This window comes from Epinephelus lanceolatus, chromosome 11 (genome assembly GCF_041903045.1).
Source record: "Epinephelus lanceolatus isolate andai-2023 chromosome 11, ASM4190304v1, whole genome shotgun sequence".
Classification (NCBI taxonomy): domain Eukaryota; kingdom Metazoa; phylum Chordata; class Actinopteri; order Perciformes; family Serranidae; genus Epinephelus; species Epinephelus lanceolatus.
In genome coordinates, this window is record NC_135744.1 from 38,376,003 (window position 1) to 38,396,101 (window position 20,099).

A 20,099-nucleotide genomic window follows, 5' to 3' on the forward strand; every position below is an offset into this window, starting at 1 on the left:
CAGGAGGAGCCTGACTAGCCAGTAAATAAAGTCTGGGTGGAGTCATAAAGGTGTGTGTCATTCCAGGAAGAGGAGTGGTTTGAGCGGTGCAGTGTGTCTTTCGACCTCAGTTATTAATACCCAGTCTGGAAACCACTATTCCCAACGGATTACTACTACTATTATATAGAGCACTCATTAGGCAGCATTAAATTATACAAATTATGTTCATAGATATATGGTTTAACTACAATGAACATTTCTTTTAAACTTTATATTACTTTTATTTTGCAGATGCTCAAAAAAAATTCACATTCATGAATCCATTTTTACACAACTCTTTTATTCATTTTGTCTTTTTTTCTCACATATTACACCCATTTATAAAATCACCAAATGCAATTTTAAGTTGAACAAAAACACATTCTTCAGCAGAAAATTTGCATATATGCAATAAATCTTCATGTGCAGTATATCATGTAAATGTGGAGTAAATATGCGATCAGAATACATTTTTTAAAAAGAGAGTTAAATCCCCGTCTCGCAAGTATGTGAATGAGTGATTTTTCTTTTTTAATTCTCACCATAAGCAGCATTAAATCAACACATGGTCTACCGGTAGAAAGTGAAAGTTAAATGTTTTTCATTAACCTTGCTGTGTTTTTTTTTACTTGATTATCTTGGAAAAAGATTGACTGGAATTAACTTTAGAAGGAAAACAACAGATTTCTGTGATACTCAAACAGTGACAGAAAGATATATTGTGTAGATACATTTTTTTTAAAGAATAGGGGTCATCTGTTAAAATATTGACAAGATAACTATTTATATGTATGATTTTGACCACTGATTTTCCATACATATTTTCTAAAAATTGTTATCATGTAAAGACACTTAAATTCACTCTTTAAAAGATGTTAACAAGCTTTGTTTTCAGAAGGTCGGTTTTAAAATTATACCATTTTTCTGGATTGGTACTTTTTAGTAAAAAGAGATTTTTCAATATCAGTACAACAGCAGCACAGTATGCAGTATAGACATCAAGTAAAAGAAATAAACATTGAATTATACAAATTATGAAAATGAAGACATGGTGTGACTAAAATAATGTGTTTTTAAACTTTATATGACATTAATTTGGCAGATGCTCAAAAATCCAAATCAAGGTAGAAAAAAACAAACACAAAAAAGTGTTTCATCAGACATTTTGTATATCAGTTGAAAATGTTTAGTAAATACAACATACACAGTCTATATATTAAGAATGACATTTCAACACATTCCTGCTCTGGGAACCAGTGTTGCCAATATAATATACTGTTACTACTTCTCCTACTACTACAACTACAACTACAACTACTACCACTACTACTATATACAGTATGTAGAGTAACAATAAGCCAACATTAAATTATGCAAGTTATGTTCATAGAGATATGGTATGACAAAAAATATGTAATTTTAAAACTGTATGTTACATTTATTTGCTCAAAAATCCAAAACCATTCATTCATTTTTATATCAATGACTCTTTAATTAATTTTGTAGTTTTTTTGTACATAATTAAGCCACTTTATGTCATAACTATGTTCAAGTTTAAGTAGAACAAAATACATAGTTTTCAGCAGACATTTTGCATATATGTAATATTTTCCATAATCATGTCAACATTTAGTAAATTTAATATACTAATCCAATAAGAAAAAAATTGAACAAAAAAATTGTTTTAATGCCTGTGTGGAAAAAAATATTTCTTCTTCATTTCACCATTTCATTGAATTGACACAAACAAAACCACATACTCCCCCTCCACTAAACCACCCCCAACGAAGAAAAAAACCCAAAACACATCACAGTCCCATTCTGTTTGATCTGTGCAGTGCAAACACACCTCAACATTTACTATACAGAGATAAATCACTCTTTAAACTCCTGTCTACTTGAGCTCACACAACTCAGCAGTGTCTCCAGGACTATCTGAAAGCCAAAATCCAGCATAGAGAGGCTGAGTGAATGTGGTCTGGACTCTGTGGAGGAGAGTCATGGTTTCAGAGACGTTGTAGTAAGACAGAGTACCTGCCCTGTGATCCAGATACACTCCTATTGTGGAGGACTGAGGGCCTGAGATATAAATGTTGAGTAAATATGCGATCAGAATACATTTTTTAAAAAGAGAGTTAAATTCCCGTCTCGCAAGTATGTGAATGAGTGATTTTTCTTTTTCATTTCTCACTATAAGCAGCATTAAATCAACACATGGTCTATCGGAAGAAAGTGAAGGTTATTTGATTGTTTTCATTAACCTTTTGTGATACTCAAACAGTGACAGAAAAACATATTGTGTAGATGCATTTTTTTTAAGAATAGGGGTCATCTGTTAAAATATTGACAAGATAACTATTTATATGTATGATTTTGACCACTGATTTTCCATACATATTCTCTAAAAATCGTTATCATGTAAAGACACTTAAATTCACTCTTTAAAAGATATTAACAAGCTTTTTTTTCCCAGAAGGTCATATTTAAAATTATACCATTTTTCTGGATTGGTACTTTTTAGTAAAAAGAGATTTTTCAATATCAGTACAACAGCAGCACAGTATGCAGTATAGACATCAGTAAATATGTAGAGTAAAAGAAATAAATATCGAATTATACAAATTATGATAATGAAGATATAGTGTGACTAAAATAATGTTTTTTAAAATTTATATGACATTAATTTGGCAGATACTCACAAATCCAAATCAAGGTAGAAAAAAACAAACACAAAAAAGTGTTTCATCAGACATTATGTATATCAGTTGAAATTGTTTAGTAAATACAACATACACAGTCTATATATTAAGAATGACATTTCAACAAACAAGATAGTTTTAATCTCTATGTAACAACAAAAAAATCTTTTTCATTTCACCATATCATTAAACTGACACAACTAAACCAACAAAAATCCAAGAGCAAAATATTATAGTCCCACCCACTATGTTTGATCTCTGCAGTGCAGACACATTTGCTGCATAGAGATCACTCACTCTTCAAACTCCTGTCTACATCTAACACAACTCAGCAGTGTCTCCTGCAGTCTGGCGAAACCTAAATCCAGCATAGAGAGGCTGAGTGAACTTGGTCTGGACTCTGTGGAGGAGAGTCATGGATTTAGAGATGCTGTAGTAAGACAGAGTACCTGCCCTGTGATCCAGGTAAACTCCAATTCTGGAGGACAGACGGCCTGAGATGGAAGTGGAAACACTGTTATGTCTGAATTTATATCCATCACTGTTACATTCTAATAACCAAGACTTGTTATTTCCAAATCCACATTCATACATGGTCCCTGTTCTGCCAATATTCTTGTATGCAACTGCTATAGAAACGTTCCCGCTCCACTTCACCTCCCAGTAACAACGTCCAGTCAGACCCTCTCCACTCAGGACCTGCCATCTTTCAACAAATCTGTCTGGGTGATCCAAGTAGAACTGTTCAACTGCAGTTAATGTTGCTTTTCTGTTCCTGTCACTCAATGACAAACATTTGTGTGCTGTATTTGGATCCAGTGTGATTTGATGTGAATATTTCATAAATTCAGCTCTGGTTCTGGGCTCTGCTTGAGGCAGTAAAACATCCACTTCACTCACTGCCAGTGAGATCTTTGCCCACTCCTCACTCTGAAGAGCCACTGTCATGTTCTCAAACAAGCTCAGGGTACAGATATCAATGCTGGGTAAGTCTTCAGACCCACTCAGACGTGACAGTGAGGAGTAGTTGTTTAGGAAATGCAGGTGATCCTCTGTGCGTGAGAGCTTCTCCAGCTCAGTGTCTTTCCTCTGCAGCTCAGTGATCTCCTGCTGCAGCTTCTCCTCGAGCTCTTTAGCTCGACTCACTTGAGTTTTCTGCTGGGATCTGATCTGCTGCTTCACCTCAGAGCTCCTTTCCTCAATGAAACGGATCAAATCAGTGAAGATCTTCTCAGTGTCCCTCACAGCTTCATCAGCAGAGAGATTGATAGCCTCCACCCTCTGCTGAAGCACCTTGACATCTTTTTCTCTGTCCTGGACTCTCTGTTGGATTCTTTGGCGACTCACCCCGAGCTCCGTCTGCCTCTCAGCCCTCTCTGCTGCAGCAGAGACTGTGTCATGGCCTTTATGATCATCCATGAGGCAGAGATAACAGATACACTGCTGATCAGTGCGGCAGAAGATCTTCATCACCTCGTCGTGGCGAGAGCAGATGTTCTCCTCCAGCTTTAAAGTGGCATCGACCAGCTTGTGTTTCTTCAACGGAGCTACATTGTAGTGAGGCTGCAGGTGTTGCTCACAGTAAGAGGCCATACACACCAGACAGGACTTGAAGGCTTTTACCTTTATCCCAGAGCAGAAATCACAGGCCACGTCTTCAGGTCCTGCAAAGGACTGATCAGGTGAAACAGCATGAAGTCCAACTTTCTTCTGTTCCTCCACTAACTCTGCTAACATGGTACTTTTCATCATGACAGGCCTCGGTGTGAAGCTCTGCCTGCACTGAGGGCAGCTGTATGTTTCATGCTGCCCATTCTCCTCATCCCAGCAGTGTTCAATACAGCTCATGCAGTAGCTGTGTCCACAGGGAATAGTCACCGGATCGTTTAGAAGATCCAGACAGATTAAACAGCTCAGTTTTTCTGGATCCAGCTGAATCACCTGCTGCGCCATTTCTCCTCTAGACGACAGTGAATGTCAGTTAGTTTCACTCTCTGTTTCCAGATAAAAGCTCAGCTCATGTCCCTGATGTTTATTCACTGATCTGCAGTGTATTGGCTTTCAGCTCTTACATTTGATCACATGGTGTTTACACCCATCTTCTAACTGGCAGATCTGTGAAAGGGGAGGGAACAACTAATGTCTGAGCTGAATGACTTTGAGCAGGTGAAACATCCCTTATCCAGTAAATAAAGTCTGGGTGGAGTCATAAAGGTGTGTGTCATTCCAGGAAGAGGAGTGGTTTGAGCGGTGCAGTGTGTCTTTCGACCTCAGTTATTAATACCCACTCTGGAAACCACTATTCCCAACGGATTACTACTACTATTATATAGAGCACTCATTAGGCAGCATTAAATTATACAAATTATGTCCATAGATATATTGTTTAACTATAATGAACATTTATTTTAAACTTTATATTACATTTATTTTGCAGATGCTCAAAAAAAATCTACATTCATGAATCCATTTTTACACAACTCTTTTATTCATCTTGTCTTTTTTTTCTCACATATTACACCCATTTATAAAATCACCAAATGCAATTTTAAGTTGAACAAAAACACATTCTTCAGCAGAAAATTTGCATATATGCAATAAATCTTCTATGTGCAGTATATCATGTAAATGTGGAGTAAATATGCGATCAGAATACATTTTTTAAAAAGAGAGTTAAATCCCCGTCTCGCAAGTATGTGAATGAGTGATTTTTCTTCTTTAATTCTCACCATAAGCAACATTAAATCAACACATGGTCTATCGGTAGAAAGTGAAAGTTAAATGTTTGTTTTCATTAACCTTGCTGTGTTTTTTTTTACTTGATTATCTTGGAAAAAGATTGATTGGAATTAACTTTAGAAGGAAAACAACAGATTTCTGTGATACTCAAACAGTGACAGAAAGATATATTGTGTAGATGCATTTTTTTAAAGAATAGGGGTCATCTGTTAAAATATTGACAAGATAACTATTTATATGTATGATTTTGACCACTGATTTTCCATACATATTCTCTAAAAATCGTTATCATGTAAAGACACTTAAATTCACTCTTTAAAAGATGTTAACAAGCTTTTTTTTCCCAGAAGGTCATATTTAAAATTATACCATTTTTCTGGATTGGTACTTTTTAGTAAAAAGAGATTTTTCAATATCAGTACAACAGCAGCACAGTATGCAGTATAGACATCAGTAAATATGTAGAGTAAAAGAAATAAATATCGAATTATACAAATTATGATAATGAAGATATAGTGTGACTAAAATAATGTGTTTTTAAAATTTATATGACATTAATTTGGCAGATACTCACAAATCCAAATCAAGGTAGAAAAAAAACAAACACAAAAAAGTGTTTCATCAGACATTATGTATATAAGTTGAAATTGTTTAGTAAATACAACATACACAGTCTATATATTAAGAATGACATTTCAACAAACAAGATAGTTTTAATCTCTATGTAACAACAAAAAAATCTTTTTCATTTCACCATACCATTAAACTGACACAACTAAACCAACATAAAATCCAAGAGCAAAATATTATAGTCCCACCCACTATGTTTGATCTCTGCAGTGCAGACACATTTGCTGCATAGAGATCACTCACTCTTCAAACTCCTGTCTACATCTAACACAACTCAGCAGTGTCTCCTGCAGTCTGGCGAAACCTAAATCCAGCATAGAGAGGCTGAGTGAACTTGGTCTGGACTCTGTGGAGGAGAGTCATGGATTTAGAGATGCTGTAGTAAGACAGAGTACCTGCCCTGTGATCCAGGTAAACTCCAATTCTGGAGGACAGACGGCCTGAGATGGAAGTGGAAACACTGTTATGTCTGAATTTATATCCATCACTGTTACATTCTAATAACCAAGACTTGTTATTTCCAAATCCACATTCATACATGGTCCCTGTTCTGCCAATATTCTTGTATGCAACTGCTATAGAAACGTTCCCGCTCCACTTCACCTCCCAGTAACAACGTCCAGTCAGACCCTCTCCACTCAGGACCTGCCATCTTTCAACAAATCTGTCTGGGTGATCCAAGTAGAACTGTTCAACTGCAGTTAATGTTGCTTTTCTGTTCCTGTCACTCAATGACAAACATTTGTGTGCTGTATTTGGATCCAGTGTGATTTGATGTGAATATCTCATAAATTCAGCTCTGGTTCTGGGCTCTGCTTGAGGCAGTAAAACATCCACTTCACTCACTGCCAGTGAGATCTTTGCCCACTCCTCACTCAGACGAGCCGCTGTCATGTTCTCAAACAAGCTCAGGGTACAGATATCAATGCTGGGTAAGTCTTCAGACCCACTCAGACGTGACAGTGAGAGGTAGTTGTTTAGGAAATGCAGGTGATCCTCTGTGCGTGAGAGCTTCTCCAGCTCAGTGTCTTTCCTCTGCAGCTCAGTGATCTCCTGCTGCAGCTTCTCCTCGAGCTCTTTAGCTCGACTCACTTGAGTTTTCTGCTGGGATCTGATCTGCTGCTTCACCTCAGAGCTCCTTTCCTCAATGAAACGGATCAAATCAGTGAAGATCTTCTCAGTGTCCCTCACAGCTTCATCAGCAGAGAGATCGATAGCCTCCACCCTCTGCTGAAGTACCTTGACATCTTTTTCTCTGTCCTGGACTCTCTGTTGGATTCTTTGGCGACTCACCCCGAGCTCCGTCTGCCTCTCAGCCCTCTCTGCTGCAGCAGAGACTGTGTCATGGCCTTTATGATCATCCATGAGGCAGAGATAACAGATACACTGCTGATCAGTGCGGCAGAAGATCTTCATCACCTCGTCGTGGCGAGAGCAGATGTTCTCCTCCAGCTTTGAAGTGGCTTCAACCAGCTTGTGTTTCTTTAACGGAGCTACATTGTAGTGAGGCTGCAGGTGTTGCTCACAGTAAGAGGCCATACACACCAGACAGGACTTGAAGGCTTTTACCTTTATCCCAGAGCAGAAATCACAGGCCACGTCTTCAGGTCCTGCAAAGGACTGATCAGGTGAAACAGCATGAAGTCCTACTTTCTTCTGTTCCTCCACTAACTCTGCTAACATGGTACTTTTCATCATGACAGGCCTCGGTGTGAAGCTCTGCCTGCACTGAGGGCAGCTGTATGTTTCATGCTGCCCATTCTCCTCATCCCAGCAGTGTTCAATACAGCTCATGCAGTAGCTGTGTCCACAGGGAATAGTCACCGGATCGTTTAGAAGATCCAGACAGATTAAACAGCTCAGTTTTTCTGGATCCAGCTGAATCACCTGCTGCGCCATTTCTCCTCTAGACGACAGTGAATGTCAGTTAGTTTCACTCTCTGTTTCCAGATAAAAGCTCAGCTCATGTCCCTGATGTTTATTCACTGATCTGCAGTGTATTGGCTTTCAGCTCTTACATTTGATCACATGGTGTTTACACCCATCTTCTAACTGGCAGATCTGTGAAAGGGGAGGGAACAACTAATGTCTGAGCTGAATGACTTTGAGCAGGTGAAACATCCCTTATCCAGTAAATAAAGTCTGGGTGGAGTCATAAAGGTGTGTGTCATTCCAGGAAGAGGAGTGGTTTGAGCGGTGCAGTGTGTCTTTCGACCTCAGTTATTAATACCCACTCTGGAAACCACTATTCCCAACGGATTACTACTACTATTATATAGAGCACTCATTAGGCAGCATTAAATTATACAAATTATGTCCATAGATATATTGTTTAACTATAATGAACATTTATTTTAAACTTTATATTACATTTATTTTGCAGATGCTCAAAAAAAATCTACATTCATGAATCCATTTTTACACAACTCTTTTATTCATCTTGTCTTTTTTTTCTCACATATTACACCCATTTATAAAATCACCAAATGCAATTTTAAGTTGAACAAAAACACATTCTTCAGCAGAAAATTTGCATATATGCAATAAATCTTCTATGTGCAGTATATCATGTAAATGTGGAGTAAATATGCGATCAGAATACATTTTTTAAAAAGAGAGTTAAATCCCCGTCTCGCAAGTATGTGAATGAGTGATTTTTCTTCTTTAATTCTCACCATAAGCAACATTAAATCAACACATGGTCTATCGGTAGAAAGTGAAAGTTAAATGTTTGTTTTCATTAACCTTGCTGTGTTTTTTTTTACTTGATTATCTTGGAAAAAGATTGATTGGAATTAACTTTAGAAGGAAAACAACAGATTTCTGTGATACTCAAACAGTGACAGAAAGATATATTGTGTAGATGCATTTTTTTAAAGAATAGGGGTCATCTGTTAAAATATTGACAAGATAACTATTTATATGTATGATTTTGACCACTGATTTTCCATACATATTCTCTAAAAATCGTTATCATGTAAAGACACTTAAATTCACTCTTTAAAAGATGTTAACAAGCTTTTTTTTCCCAGAAGGTCATATTTAAAATTATACCATTTTTCTGGATTGGTACTTTTTAGTAAAAAGAGATTTTTCAATATCAGTACAACAGCAGCACAGTATGCAGTATAGACATCAGTAAATATGTAGAGTAAAAGAAATAAATATCGAATTATACAAATTATGATAATGAAGATATAGTGTGACTAAAATAATGTGTTTTTAAAATTTATATGACATTAATTTGGCAGATACTCACAAATCCAAATCAAGGTAGAAAAAAAACAAACACAAAAAAGTGTTTCATCAGACATTATGTATATAAGTTGAAATTGTTTAGTAAATACAACATACACAGTCTATATATTAAGAATGACATTTCAACAAACAAGATAGTTTTAATCTCTATGTAACAACAAAAAAATCTTTTTCATTTCACCATACCATTAAACTGACACAACTAAACCAACATAAAATCCAAGAGCAAAATATTATAGTCCCACCCACTATGTTTGATCTCTGCAGTGCAGACACATTTGCTGCATAGAGATCACTCACTCTTCAAACTCCTGTCTACATCTAACACAACTCAGCAGTGTCTCCTGCAGTCTGGCGAAACCTAAATCCAGCATAGAGAGGCTGAGTGAACTTGGTCTGGACTCTGTGGAGGAGAGTCATGGATTTAGAGACGCTGTAGTAAGACAGAGTACCTGCCCTGTGATCCAGGTAAACTCCAATTCTGGAGGACAGACGGCCTGAGATGGAAGTGGAAACACTGTTATGTCTGAATTTATATCCATCACTGTTACATTCTAATAACCAAGACTTGTTATTTCCAAATCCACATTCATACATGGTCCCTGTTCTGCCAATATTCTTGTATGCAACTGCTATAGAAACGTTCCCGCTCCACTTCACCTCCCAGTAACAACGTCCAGTCAGACCCTCTCCACTCAGGACCTGCCATCTTTCAACAAATCTGTCTGGGTGATCCAAGTAGAACTGTTCAACTGCAGTTAATGTTGCTTTTCTGTTCCTGTCACTCAATGACAAACATTTGTGTGCTGTATTTGGATCCAGTGTGATTTGATGTGAATATCTCATAAATTCAGCTCTGGTTCTGGGCTCTGCTTGAGGCAGTGAAACATCCACTTCACTCACTGCCAGTGAGATCTTTGCCCACTCCTCACTCAGACGAGCCGCTGTCATGTTCTCAAACAAGCTCAGGGTACAGATATCAATGCTGGGTAAGTCTTCAGACCCACTCAGACGTGACAGTGAGAGGTAGTTGTTTAGGAAATGCAGGTGATCCTCTGTGCGTGAGAGCTTCTCCAGCTCAGTGTCTTTCCTCTGCAGCTCAGTGATCTCCTGCTGCAGCTTCTCCTCGAGCTCTTTAGCTCGACTCACTTGAGTTTTCTGCTGGGATCTGATCTGCTGCTTCACCTCAGAGCTCCTTTCCTCAATGAAACGGATCAAATCAGTGAAGATCTTCTCAGTGTCCCTCACAGCTTCATCAGCAGAGAGATCGATAGCCTCCACCCTCTGCTGAAGTACCTTGACATCTTTTTCTCTGTCCTGGACTCTCTGTTGGATTCTTTGGCGACTCACCCCGAGCTCCGTCTGCCTCTCAGCCCTCTCTGCTGCAGCAGAGACTGTGTCATGGCCTTTATGATCATCCATGAGGCAGAGATAACAGATACACTGCTGATCAGTGCGGCAGAAGATCTTCATCACCTCGTCGTGGCGAGAGCAGATGTTCTCCTCCAGCTTTGAAGTGGCTTCAACCAGCTTGTGTTTCTTTAACGGAGCTACATTGTAGTGAGGCTGCAGGTGTTGCTCACAGTAAGAGGCCATACACACCAGACAGGACTTGAAGGCTTTTACCTTTATCCCAGAGCAGAAATCACAGGCCACGTCTTCAGGTCCTGCAAAGGACTGATCAGGTGAAACAGCATGAAGTCCTACTTTCTTCTGTTCCTCCACTAACTCTGCTAACATGGTACTTTTCACCAGGTCAGGCCTCGGTGTGAAGCTCTGCCTGCACTGAGGGCAGCTGTATGTTTCATGCTGCCCATTCTCCTCATCCCAGCAGTCTTCAATACAGCTCATGCAGTAGCTGTGTCCACAAGGAATAGTCACTGGATCCTTCAGAAGATCCAGACAGATTGAACAGCTCAGTTTTTCTCGATCCAGCTGAATCACCTGCTGCGCCATTTCTCCTCTAGACGACAGTGAATGTCACTAAGTTTCACTCTCTGTTTCCAGATAAAAGCTCAGCTCATTTCCTTGATGTTTATTCACTGATCTGCAGTGTATTGGCTTTCAGTGCTTACATTTAATCACATGGTGTTTACACCCATCTTCTAACTGGCAGATCTGTGAAAGGGGAGGAAACAACTAATGTCTGAGCTGAATGACTCTGAGCAGGTGAAGCATCCCTTATCCAGTAAATAAAGTCTGGGTGGAGTCATAAAGGTGTGCATCATTCCAGGAAGAGGAGTGGTTTGAGAAGTGCAGTGTGTCTTTTGACCACAGCTATTGTCTACCTTTTACATAACTATAGAATTCAAATGGAATATCCAATACTACCATGACTACTACTACAACTTCTGATAATTTAACAAACTTTAACTTTTGGGGAAATGAACAGCAGAAAGTTTAGGGATCTAAGGATTCTATCAAGACACATCTTTGTATTGTGTCCATGAATACAGAGTATGCCAAGTCCAGACAGGACCAGGATGATATAAAGTAATAATACTTTCATAAAACCGGCATTATACATATTTAAATAGAGATTCTGGCGACTAATCACAAAGAAATCAATGTAATTTCACATATCAGTACTATTTCTGCCTAAAAATCAGCACAGGTCATTTGATGTTAATTGAATTAAATATCACTTACTCACATAAGGCAAGACAAGGCAAGCCAGCTTTATTTACATAGCATATTGCAAACACAGGGGCATTGAAAGAGCTTTACATAAGCAAATAAAAGCTTTAGAAATACATTTAAAAGCAATAAGCAATACAGAGTCAATAACCAACTAAGAACTAGCAAGATATCATAAAATAAGATTTTTTTTTTTATATATATATATTTTGAAATGAAAAATATAAAATTAAATTATAGCTGTTGCGCAGCGATGGGTCGGTCCTGGAATTTTTAGGCAATTCTGAGCAACCCCAGGAACCTAAGACGGTCACCTACCGCTCTGAGCTAATTGGCAAGTAGCAACTCAACAGTGGCTTCACAAATTGAGTAAGCCATTCACTGTTGTGTAGGAAAGCAGCCATCCGTGCATGGAAAGGCAGATTTGAAACCACCATAAGTGAAAAACTGGTGTTTAAAATTTCCATTTTTACATTGACTCCAATTGTTCACATTAGAGCAAAATTCAAAATGCTGTCAAAAATTCAGTTTTTGAAATAAAATTCTGAAATTTGCCACACGTCATCTGCCATGACTCTAGAATTTTGTCATCTTTTTCATGAACATTGAAGATTTATTTAGCAAGAATTTGCATGTATATGTTTACAGTACCGTTTACAGTCAAACATTTTGATGCACTGTAGGCTCAATTTTTGATAAATCAAAAATCTGAGAAACATAGTTTTTGTAGGACAGTCTGAAGATGCTCTGTAGCAAGTTTGGTGTCAATTGAGCAAAAATTGTGGGAGGAGATAGGTTTAAGAAATTTTACAGTTTTTGAAAAAAACAGAGTGAAGAACTTCATAATTTTTAATAGGTTTAAATGTACAAAAGTTTCTTGTGAAGTTGTAGCACATATGGTTGATTTGTTATGAATTTTCAAAGTTTTGAACTTTAGATGCTTGCTGTAGCGCCACCATCAGGACTATTGGCTTGAGTTTACAGCTGAGGATATCTGGCATGACACTGGACCTTTGTGCAAAGTTTGGTGAGTTTTCACCCATGGGAAGTATGATTTCCTCGGAAGAAGAAAGAAGAAAGACGAAGAATACCTAGGATTACAATAGTGTCCTGGCAGCTTAGCTGCCCAGGCCCTATTAAGATCCAAATGGAATAGATCAGAAATATACAGGAAACCCAGCCTTCCTTACACCTTGTTCCAATAATTTTTCAATACAATAGACCTTCTTTCAACTACTATTTTCCTGTCTAACCCTTCCTATCTGCCTGCTTGGTAGATGTAGCCTACAAATAAAGAGTGATAAAGAAAAAAATAAAGTCGGTTAATAGCATAGACTGTAAGGTCAATAGGCTACAGTGTACAATATTTCACTTGTTAAATCTGGATTTCCCTACTCCTGCTTCAGCATAAAGACAAGATAACTATATTTGAAGTTTTTATTTTCTGGCTAGAATAATAAAAGCACAATAAAAGACAAAATAGCAATTATTTTCAACTCATTTTTGCATTTGGTCCCTCCGGAAGTCGGAATAATGTCCGGAAGCAGAGCTCGGTGGTGTAACATTTATTTTCTTCCGCCACAGCTCGAAATATTCTTTCCTATGAACTGACCACCTCATATCTCAACATGTCGTGATAACCGTTCATTATTGCATCTAGCTAAATTCACAAAAATATGACGGGGATTTTCAGTAAATGTCACATCTCGTTTGTTTTATTTTTTACGCTCTATTATTCTGACGTTTTGATATTTTCGGCCGCGACCGCCCAAGGTAAGAGACTGACAGTAGCTTGTTAGCTAAACAGTGCTAGCTCAACACTGCGACACGACAGTTAACGTTAACAACTTGGTAACCGGTTAGCGTACTAACTGCTAATTGTTTTAAATGTCAGGAAGCTAGCTAGTCGTCTTGATGTCGTGTTCACGTATAAACCACATCGTTTTGACAGTTAGCTTTAACAAACGAGCCCTGTTCATTGCTCCAAAGTTGTGGCTGTTATCACAAGTCAGTAGAGCTGTTGTAACGCTAACATTACCCTCATAACCAAACGTTTGTAAACACAATTCGTGTAGCATATTAGTTTAAAAGGTAGCGATGCACTCACGTTAAATATCATGCACATTTTATTTAAAACATACTGGTAAAGAAGAGCAACAATTTGGAGAGTTTTATGACTTGATTTTATTGGAGAGATCTAGCTCGAGCTAATGTGACATTAGTTAGATCATATTAATATCACCTTTTGCAAACATTTTACACAGAAAACTTAATGAATATAGGCATAATGCAAGGCTTCTGCGTCACTCTTAGGTAGGTGTACATTTTATTAATGGTTAACTGAATATTCGTAACTGGTTGACCTCTTCTCACCTGGTAATCAGACCAAGTTACCATTTAAATTAACCTCCGTTAAATTACTTCTCTTTGACTCAAATTGAAGATATGACTTGTGATGTAGAGATCTGGAACCAGGCCATACTTATTCAGTGCACCTCTTTTAGGCTGACTCACTCACACAGCAGTTCACATGGGAGGTAACTGTCAGCTTATGGCAAAGAAAAAGAGGGCTGTAATTAGAAGTAAGAGATAATCTTCAGACAAACTGCCAAAAAGCTTAAAAGTCTTAAGCTGGAAGGACAGCCACGAGAGAAATGTCTTTTGTACTGAATTTGATCTTCATGATCTATAATTGACTTTTTTTCCAGAGAATGATGAGTCACTGGAGCTCATGCTGCCAGAGGATGCAGTGTCCGACTTGGAGAACAGCCCCAAGTTTGTGGAGTCAGAAGACCTGGACTCTCTGCCGAAGAGGCAGTTCAAGACAGCTGAGATTGCAGATGCTGTGATGGGAACCGAAGCCCCCATCGATCCATCTGACATCGAATCCCTATTCCCCAAAAATGTGAAAGACTTCCAGTCAGGCTTTTCCCCGCCTTGTGATGAGAACAGTGCCCAGTGCGGTTCACCTGCTGTGGATGCTAAAGGAGAGTCACAGGAGGACATGAGTGCCGAATCATCACAGCAGGTAACTTGCTAGGAACACTATGACATGAGTAGGAGTTGTAAATTGCGGCAAAGTGTAGGTAGAGGTATGAACACCTGGCTCAAGGGCAACCTTGGTAAAGATTCACTGGTATCTCCATATTTTCTACCAATTCTTCTGATGATAAACAACAACTGGGTGTAATGAATGGCAAAATAGTTAAGAAATACATAGTTACTACGACGTGAGCTTTTGGGACGTCAAACAGTGATTTCAAGATAGTAGAAAATACATATCCACTATGCAGTATTAACTGTATAAATAAAATATTTGTCTCTTAACATCTGTTAGTTAATTTAATCAGGTAATCCTGACCAAAAATGCATAAAATGTCAGAAGCTACAATCATGCAGAACATGTTTAAGCTTTGTCCGGGTTTAGATAAGAGCTGAAACAATTAATTAATAATCAATTATTTGATCAACAGAGAATTTATCTACACTACCATATTGATAATTGATCAATTAGTTAAGTAAGTTTTGAAGCAAAAACACTGATCATTCTTTAGTTACAGCTTCTCCAGTGTGAAGATTAGCTGCTTTTCTTTGTCTTATATGATGGTAAACTGAATGTATTTGGGTCTTTGACTTCTGGTTGAGCAAAACAAGACATATGAAGATGTCTCCTATTATCTGACATGTTATAAACCATACAGCTAATGAATAAATACAGAAAATGTTCGGTAGATAATTCAGTAATTATATAATTGTCTCACTAGTTATGATTTCTAATTTTGATTTCACTTTGAATTTGCTTATTTTCAAGAAGCATGCCTCAGCTGACATCAGTCAAAATAAACAGTGATGAGTGCAGTAGTCGTAGCAGTAGTGCAAAAGGTGACTTCTCTTTTGATGTCTACCTCCAGATCACTCTTGACATAGTGCGTGCGGACATCACGCCAACTGAGGAGCAGAACACCACAGAGACCGCCAAGACGTACAAGGTGAACTGCGATAAGAGGAACGTCACAGGAATGGACAATTTCACTGTGCAGGTCCTCAACGCTTCACAGGTAATCATGCTGCCCTCTTAGGCTCACTGGTTGAGAAGTGCCATCAACACTGTTCACATCTGAACGCTTATATTGGTAGCCTAGAAACCCAGTTGTGTATTGTTGTGTCAGCCCTAGTAAACATCATATTTTGTGTCATTGTAATATGCCTAAGACTGTTGGTGTTAAAGGGACAGTTCACCCCAAAATAAGAACTAACTATTTTCTTTTTAGCCAACTACACCTGCCAGCCATATCACCGCATAGAAGGAAGTGTGCATCTAATGGTAGCTCACCAAGCACCACTGAGCTAGCTAACATTACAGCTCAGGTGAAGAGGTTGCATTAATGTTTACATCTCGCGCTGTCATGAGCAGAAGTCTTTCGTCCATGAGTAGATGCACACTTCCTTCTTTATGGTGATGCAATTGTTGGGTTTAGTTCAGTAGAGAGAAAATAGTTCCTACAGCAAACTGCTCACAACAAGGTGTGTGTATTAACTTCAGTAACCTGATTTCTAGATAGAGACATTGCTGTTGAGATTTACAAATGTTTTTTTCTTGGCGCTTTGAGCACCGCAAGCCGAGCGCCATCTAGTTTCATTATATTTGAGAGAAGGCAGACATCTTGATTTACCTTTTTTGTCTTTCATTTTAGCTTTTCTGCAGTATTTCCTCAATGCCACCACCACCTACTTTGTAAATGACATGATCTGACTGTGCTGATGATTCCCATAATCACAATCTGTTTCTGTTTGTCAAATAAAATGTGAGAGGAGAAGAATCCATCCCTCTGTCTCTTTTGTTCTTGATTCTCTCAGGACCTGATGGAGTTCCTGAATGCTAACAGCACAGAGTGCTCTGTGGTCCTGTTCTTCACCGCCTGGTGCCAATTCTCAGCCAGCCTGGCACCTCACTTCAACGCCCTGCCCCGAGTCTTTCCCAGCATGCACTTCCTGGCACTGGATGCATCTCAGCACAGCAGGTGAATGGTCATGTTCTCCAGTGGTATTGTGTCTCATCCCTCCTTTTGTAAAATCCCACTTTAAAGGGGCATTAGGAGACTTGTGATTTTTATTATTTTTTGTGGCCTGTGGCTCAGGTAATGTTACCCTGTATGTGCTAGAAATATAACTCAGTGTCATTAGCAACGGAAACTAGCTTATTAGATTAGGTATCCATTAAAAAGTGTAGAGATATTGAAAGTATGCATGTGTGTCGGTTAGACTTGCACCGATTACAATTTTTTGGGCCGATACCGATTTCCGATTTGCAGAGTGTTTGGATGGCCGATTCCGATTTTATTTTTTTCAAACCACTTTACAGCACACAAGATATTGCAATATTTTCTATCTTTGCTTTAATAGAACATTTTAACCAAGATACAACCAGCTTTTCAATAATCATCTCAAACAAACAAACAAACAAACAAAAACAGTGACACAGGTTAAGAAACATTTTCCTTTTTGCTCAAATATAACTTCAGGTACAGTATTAAAATAAATAAGTAAAAAAGGCATACATAAATAAAAACATAGATAAATAAAATAATAATTCTTGGTGTATAGCATTTGTGGGTAATTTCTTGAATAGACAAAAAAGTAAAAATATCTCCTGTGGAAAATTTACACAGGTCTTCAGGACGCGGCCAGTAAGCACGCGGACACACTCCTCGTCAGTTTCAAGTGGCACAGTGCAGCAGTGAGAGCTCTGCAGTTCAGTTTAACACGGACAATTAACAACTTTCTCCTTCACTCTTTTGATGTGTGTGCAAATGATAAAGGTGAGAAGCAGCCCAGGTTTCACTTCCTGACATGGCCCAAGCAGTGAGTTGCACATGTGCGTGTGTGTGCACTGCTGATGTTACACGATGTCAATCATGTGGCGCTCCGGGAATTTGACCGGCATTTTAAATCGGCATATTTTAGACTGACCGGCCGGTCGCAGGTCTTGGCCAATCACGTGAAAACCTGCCCGATTGCAAGCACTGCCGATAAATTGGTGCAAGTCTAGTGTTGGTGCATGTGAGCAAAATTTCAAACTGTAAAATAAGGTTGTCTTCATGCTTTAGGGGGGTTAAAAATCGTATTTAAATCATCCATTATAGACTGTACATTTAGGCCAGTGGTTCCCGCCTTTTCAGCTTGTGACCCCCTGAAACAAAGCAATGTCTACTTGTGACCCCTCATCACAGGTCATGTGGGTTGTGAGCAGTTCAACAAAAGGCAAATGTTTTCCTTTTTGGATTCATGTAATTTTCTAGAGTACCCTAAGAGGTGAAAGTATTCCAGTTTTTGACAAGTTAAATGCAAAAAAATAGAATATTAATATATTATTAATATATAATAATTATTAAAATATAGAATATTCTGTAGCATCATTTGCTTTTTCCCTTGAACCATTTGGTGAACCTTCAGGTTTGTCTTGGTTGGGAACCATTGCCTTAGACAGTGCCTACATTTGTGCTTTGCCTAAAACAAATATCAGAACAAATGAAGGCGTTTTGTTTAGATCAGACCATATCCACAACTCAGGTGAATATCTAAAACTGAATCATCATATTTCATTTTTTTTGTCTTATCCATCTTCATCTTCCACCCACCAGCCTCTCCACCAGGTTTGGGACCGTGGCAGTGCCCAACATCTTGCTGTTCCAGGGGGCCAAACCCATGGCTCGCTTCAACCACACTGACAGAACGCTGGAGACACTCACCTCCTTCATCGCTAACCAAACAGGTACAAACTGAGTAGAAGCAGTCCCAAATAATGCAGTTAAAATAATACCTTTTGCTGCTAAACCTGGATATCTAACACCTGACTTCCTAGAATCCTCCACAAATCAGTAAATGATGATTAATCACAATAAAATATATCAAGCGTTTGTTTATATATTGTCACTTATATGGTTCTTGGTCTTTGGCTCGCTTTTGGAACAAGTAAAAATAGATTCTCTCGCATGTCTGTTTTTTGCTGGGGTTCATCAGTTGCCATCAAAAACGACCTTCATATGTATCCCATCCCTGCTCATCAATCCTGCTGCAGTTAGTGATGAAGTGTTAATGTGTTCCAGGGTTTGAAGTCAGCCCTGACAAAAACGTGACAGATTTAGACCGTCTCGGACCTCTCCCCAGCGTCCCGGTGAAGAGCATCGACTGGCTGCTGGTCTTCTCGGTCCTCTTCATCACAGGTTTCACCTTGTACGCCATCCTACGGACAGACAGCATCCGCTGGCTCATACCGGGACAGGAGCACGAGCATCAGGACTGAAAACAAACGGACTGCAAGACACTGGATGTAAACAATTATTTGATAAACCATTTCATTTCTTATTAAATTAACAGTTGCTAATTTGCCTTTATTGTAAGTGTTTGATGAACAAAATAAACTTATGTGAAACATTGTCATTTATAATGAAGATTAATGATGATTTGTAGCTGTTGATTAACATTTGAAGGAGTGAACAGGCATGTGTCTTCTGCGCTTTTTGTTAGATATTCCCTTGGTGAGGTAGGAACGGGGTCACAGAAACGCTGCAGTCCACTAATTTCATTCACTTTTTTAAACACAAGTTTTTCAACCTTTCTTGACGGTGAAATTAATCATATATAAATACTTAATTCAAGGTTGTTTTCAGGAGCAATATATGCATTAATATGCGACAGGAAATATCCTCCAGAGACCCTGTGTCCTCAAATGATGACATCGCATTTTGGGTTTATTTGACCTTATACTACTTCTACTGAACTCAGACTTGCTGTCCTCGTTTGTGGACTCTTATTTTTTTGTGCCATCCAGTGGTAGTAACACCATGATGCACTACTCCATGTAAAAACAAGATGGCAGCCATCTCTGCTAAGTCAGTGTGCAGCCGAAACCCAGACACAAACGTGGACAAGGCCCAAAACATGATCACGTTTTATGGTTGAAACTTGTTTATTAATGATTACTTATGTTTGTAGTTTGATATGGCAACAAAATAAACCAACTTTAGCAACAGGAACAAGCTAAGACACTCAATTCGGAAGTCCTCGCTTGAAGACATTGAGACTTAATTGTCGTGTTTGAGGTCACTGGGACTT

At 38.5% G+C, this 20,099-nt stretch overlaps 4 protein-coding genes across 4 annotated transcripts; 1 reads left to right on the forward strand and 3 right to left on the reverse strand.

Moving 5' to 3' along the window:
* Positions 1-1,108: 1,108 nt before the first annotated feature.
* Positions 1,109-4,763, reverse strand: LOC144464733 (tripartite motif-containing protein 16-like). The gene is made up of 2 exons (XM_078172611.1): positions 3,215-4,763; positions 1,109-2,100 (listed from the first exon to the last, which is right to left on the reverse strand). The coding sequence occupies exons 1-2, from the start codon at positions 4,671-4,673 to the stop codon at positions 1,916-1,918; spliced, it is 1,644 nt and encodes a 547-aa protein (XP_078028737.1). The 5' UTR covers positions 4,674-4,763; the 3' UTR covers positions 1,109-1,915.
* A 422-nt stretch (positions 4,764-5,185) lies between these two features.
* LOC144464735 (tripartite motif-containing protein 16-like) lies at positions 5,186-8,075 on the reverse strand. Its single transcript, XM_078172617.1, has one exon. It carries the CDS (start codon positions 7,986-7,988, stop codon positions 6,354-6,356), a length of 1,635 nt encoding a protein of 544 aa, XP_078028743.1. The 5' UTR covers positions 7,989-8,075; the 3' UTR covers positions 5,186-6,353.
* Positions 8,076-8,500: 425 nt separating this feature from the next.
* LOC144464736 (tripartite motif-containing protein 16-like) lies at positions 8,501-11,332 on the reverse strand. The gene has a single exon (XM_078172618.1). The coding sequence runs from the start codon at positions 11,301-11,303 to the stop codon at positions 9,669-9,671; it is 1,635 nt and encodes a 544-aa protein (XP_078028744.1). The 5' UTR covers positions 11,304-11,332; the 3' UTR covers positions 8,501-9,668.
* A 2,209-nt stretch (positions 11,333-13,541) lies between these two features.
* Positions 13,542-19,424, forward strand: txndc15 (thioredoxin domain containing 15). Its single transcript, XM_033638649.2, has 6 exons — positions 13,542-13,757; positions 14,693-15,012; positions 15,896-16,042; positions 16,842-17,005; positions 18,626-18,756; positions 19,091-19,424. Exons 1-6 carry the CDS (start codon positions 13,661-13,663, stop codon positions 19,285-19,287), a joined length of 1,056 nt encoding a protein of 351 aa, XP_033494540.1. The 5' UTR covers positions 13,542-13,660; the 3' UTR covers positions 19,288-19,424.
* Positions 19,425-20,099: the final 675 nt, after the last annotated feature.

What these genes read in the sequence shown, in the direction of transcription:
- LOC144464733 (XM_078172611.1), bottom strand. Translation starts at nt 4,673, where the DNA reads ATGGCGCAGCAGGTGATTCAGCTGGATCCAGAAAAACTGAGCTGTTTA. An exon ending in TGTTTCCACTTCCATCTCAG is followed by an intron (nt 2,101 to 3,214) that starts GCCGTCTGTCCT and finishes TTTATATCTCAG; the next exon opens with GCCCTCAGTCCTCCACAATA.
- LOC144464735 (XM_078172617.1), bottom strand. Translation starts at nt 7,988, where the DNA reads ATGGCGCAGCAGGTGATTCAGCTGGATCCAGAAAAACTGAGCTGTTTA.
- LOC144464736 (XM_078172618.1), bottom strand. Translation starts at nt 11,303, where the DNA reads ATGGCGCAGCAGGTGATTCAGCTGGATCGAGAAAAACTGAGCTGTTCA.
- txndc15 (XM_033638649.2), top strand. Translation starts at nt 13,661, where the DNA reads ATGACGGGGATTTTCAGTAAATGTCACATCTCGTTTGTTTTATTTTTT. An exon ending in GTGCCGAATCATCACAGCAG is followed by an intron (nt 15,013 to 15,895) that starts GTAACTTGCTAG and finishes GTCTACCTCCAG; the next exon opens with ATCACTCTTGACATAGTGCG. An exon ending in GATGCATCTCAGCACAGCAG is followed by an intron (nt 17,006 to 18,625) that starts GTGAATGGTCAT and finishes TCCACCCACCAG; the next exon opens with CCTCTCCACCAGGTTTGGGA.